Below are 3,181 nucleotides of genomic sequence, written 5' to 3' on the forward strand. Positions count from 1 at the left end.
TTAGGCATTCAGATACCCTTTCTCCTTCAAGTAATCTATCACTGTTTCAGCCATTTCACGTGGGGAAGCACAAACCTCTCCTTTCAGTTGTAATACTATCTGCAAAAATGGGTCATTTAAACATCAATAGGTAAACCGTGGGATGTTAGAAAACCCTGATACGAGAAAGGCCCCAAACTTCGACTTCATATCCAGTTATTAATTTCAGCAAGACCTCTCCTCTTGATGCATATTGGTTCACTAATATATACTATTGTTTGATATTGCAAATTGGTGTATCCTGAAATTTTCATGTTTTAAATGAAACCTATCCTTAGAATGTACGTGTTTGAGCGAATTCAGGCACATAAAAACATCTCTTTCATTAAAGGGCATACACACCTCAGAATTTAATGGTGCCTCATTTGGATCATCAATCCCTGTAAAACCTGCAAGACAAGAGAACACTTTAAACTGAGAGCTAGTGACCTGTAAAAAAAATATTGTGAAAGAAAGTTTTTTTACAATCTGGAGCAAGGTTCTAAATCGCGGTATCGGGTAACGTAACGGTATCGATCGCGGAGTATCGGTATCGGTAGTATCGATCGGTACGTATCAGGAATCGGGTGTCGCGGTGGTGAAATTTTAAAAATCATTTCAAAGGTTTTTCAACTTTTTCTTTCCCGTACCGGTCCGAATCGGTAAGTATCGGCCCGTCGCGGCTTGTGTAACGCTTACAGGCCGATACGTACCGGGACTCGGCCGATACTCCTGCGATTTTCAATCTCAGTGGTATATCGGCCTGTATCCGTCGCGGTACCCCATTTTTCCGATACGTATCGGCCGATACGTAGCGTATCGGCCGATATTTAGAACTATGATCTGGAGGTGGCATTGGCTTGACAAGATTTCGAAACAGCCCCCACGCTTTTTAAATGACACACCATAAATTTAATCTCAAGCTCATCAACATTATGTTTAGAACACTGACACAGCAGATCAAGTGAAGAAAAAGGTGAAAGTGAAGAAAAAGGTGAAAGGAAACAGCAATCATTCAGATTTCAGAATTTCAATCTTCAATGAGACTGCAAGAAGATACCTTTAATTTTTCCAGCTCGTGCAAGCTTATACAGGCCTTTAGGGTCCCTTGCTTCACATATACTTGGAGAGGCACATCCATAAACACCTGTGAGTTATAGACTTTATCAATTATAGGCAATGATGCACCTTTCTCTATACCAAAAATCCCCTTCCTCTTTCTACCAGTACTACACTAACAACTTTACGCAGCCAAATGCTCAATTCTTCCAGAGCACAAACCTCAATGAATTCTCCTTCTGGCAGTAATGCACGGCATGCATCTCGGTCCTTTTTGTAGGGCGATATTAAACTGGCAATGCAAATAACTCCAGCATCTGCAAAGAGCCTCGCTACCCCCCCTAAAAACCATAAATATGAAATTTGAACTATTTTAGAAAAGAGTAAGATGGCAAATTTAGGCAATGAAGTGTGTACAAATGATGCACCGTGAAAACCCACCCATTCTTCGTATGTTTTCTGCCCGATCCTCTGGTTTGAAACCAAGATCGCAATTTACACCATGGCGAACGTTGTCACCATCAAGGATGTAGGTCAGCTTTCCCATGGAGTGCAAGCCTCGACTCAAAGCACACGCCAAAGTGCTCTTTCCTAAAATTAAAGATCAAACTATTTAAAATGATAAAGCAAAATAATAGTTCATGAGTCTTAACAATTACTTGAAGATAGGGAGTTAACCGGAAGAAGATATACCAGGGTAAGAAATGCTAATAATATTGAGAAGACTGCATAAAAAAAAGTATCAAACTCTTGCTATAACTTAAAAGTTCCCCAAAATGTGCCTTAGAGCTGTTATCAGAAACTTGTTCTTGTATTTCCTTCAGTATCAGTAAAATATTGAGATATAATGACAACCCGATGTAGACACTCTATTTTTTACCGTCTTCAAGATTTAGACGTCATTGTTTGAATACTCGATGATCATCCATGCTTGTGTTCATTTAGAGCGCCTGAAGTTCTTGGCGGAGTGCCTTGCCTTCGGACCTCTCGACTTGTTTGTTTTCTGCTTGGTTGTGCACCAAGGACTTGCATCTTTGCATCTGGGCGAGGAGGGTGGTCTGTCGGCCAGCCCTACAACCCATCGGCCAGGGCTTGTGTCCATCGGCCATCAGTGGTGGCCGGTCGGATACACTGATGGCCGGTCAGCCTCTTTAATGGCCAGTCAGCTACTAACTTTGGTTGAGGCCCTTTTTTCTGTTTTTGCAGATATTTTGGGTGCCAACTGTTCCAGCTGTTAAACACTGAGCTTATCCTCCATGCACGTGTATGGAGGGATTCAAGCAAGCTTTTGCTTGCATTTCTATAAAAGGGGAGGTGTCTCCCCCTTCTAAGGGGTTGAGATTTTTTAGAGCAAAAAAATCTACTCTCTCTCTAGAATTCTCTCTCTCTCTCTCTCTCTCTCTATATATATATATATATATTTTTTTTTTTGTGTTTGAAAGGGCTTGAAAGTGGGAATTCTTGGTGTATTTGCAAAGGGACTCTCGATCAAACACCTCTACCTTGAAGCTAAGGTGCTTGGAGGTCTCATTTGAACTCTTAAAGACTGGTTTTGGCTCAGAAGTTGCTGATTTTAAAGTTGTGCTTCAAGGGTGAGTGTCTTCCCTCTTTAAGCTTAATTTTGATAAAGTGTTTGGCCACCTTTTCATGTTGTTTTAGGCCTGGCTTTCAAATAACAAAACCTTTGTTTTTAAGTGTTAGAAATGGTTGTTTGAGGCCTTGTTTGAGTTTGGGGTGGTCTACCCTCTTTTGTGGCTTATTTTGCTTTGCTTTGAGCCATGTTTTAAAGCCTTTGAAATCACATTTTCTTGGCCTTTTAACTACTGAATTCCAAAGGAATTTCAGTGGTAGGAAGTGGGTTTTGGGACCCAAAATAGGTGGGGTGCCCCCCCTTTGTACCTTGTTTGCATGTGTTGATGGCCTCACTCTTTGGCATGTTTTTCTACCCTTTTGGGGCTCCATCTTAACATGTTTTTGGTCTTATTTTAGCATGTTACAACTCTGTTTTTGGTTGGTTTGGTCACCTCTTGCATGCTTTATACACTTGTAGTGTAATCCTACTTGCTAGCCTAACATGCTTCATGTCTTAGTCTATAATTCTAGT

The 3,181-nt window shown here is 40.9% G+C and overlaps 1 protein-coding gene across 1 annotated transcript; it reads right to left on the reverse strand.

Moving 5' to 3' along the window:
* Window positions 1–1,667, reverse strand: LOC114256880 (adenylyl-sulfate kinase, chloroplastic-like). Its single transcript, XM_082919442.1, has 5 exons — window positions 1,519–1,667; window positions 1,300–1,418; window positions 1,079–1,165; window positions 382–468; window positions 1–99 (listed from the first exon to the last, which is right to left on the reverse strand). Exons 1-5 carry the CDS (start codon window positions 1,622–1,624, stop codon window positions 1–3), a joined length of 498 nt encoding a protein of 165 aa, XP_082775568.1. The 5' UTR covers window positions 1,625–1,667.
* Window positions 1,668–3,181: the final 1,514 nt, after the last annotated feature.

The sequence above is a fragment of the Camellia sinensis genome, chromosome 1, assembly GCF_055761805.1.
Source record: "Camellia sinensis isolate YWXY chromosome 1, ASM5576180v1, whole genome shotgun sequence".
Classification (NCBI taxonomy): domain Eukaryota; kingdom Viridiplantae; phylum Streptophyta; class Magnoliopsida; order Ericales; family Theaceae; genus Camellia; species Camellia sinensis.

What these genes read in the sequence shown, in the direction of transcription:
- LOC114256880 (XM_082919442.1), bottom strand. Translation starts at nt 1,624, where the DNA reads ATGGGAAAGCTGACCTACATCCTTGATGGTGACAACGTTCGCCATGGT. An exon ending in AGAAAACATACGAAGAATGG is followed by an intron (nt 1,419 to 1,518) that starts GTGGGTTTTCAC and finishes TATGGTTTTTAG; the next exon opens with GGGGGGTAGCGAGGCTCTTT. An exon ending in AGGCACCATTAAATTCTGAG is followed by an intron (nt 100 to 381) that starts GTGTGTATGCCC and finishes CCATTTTTGCAG; the next exon opens with ATAGTATTACAACTGAAAGG.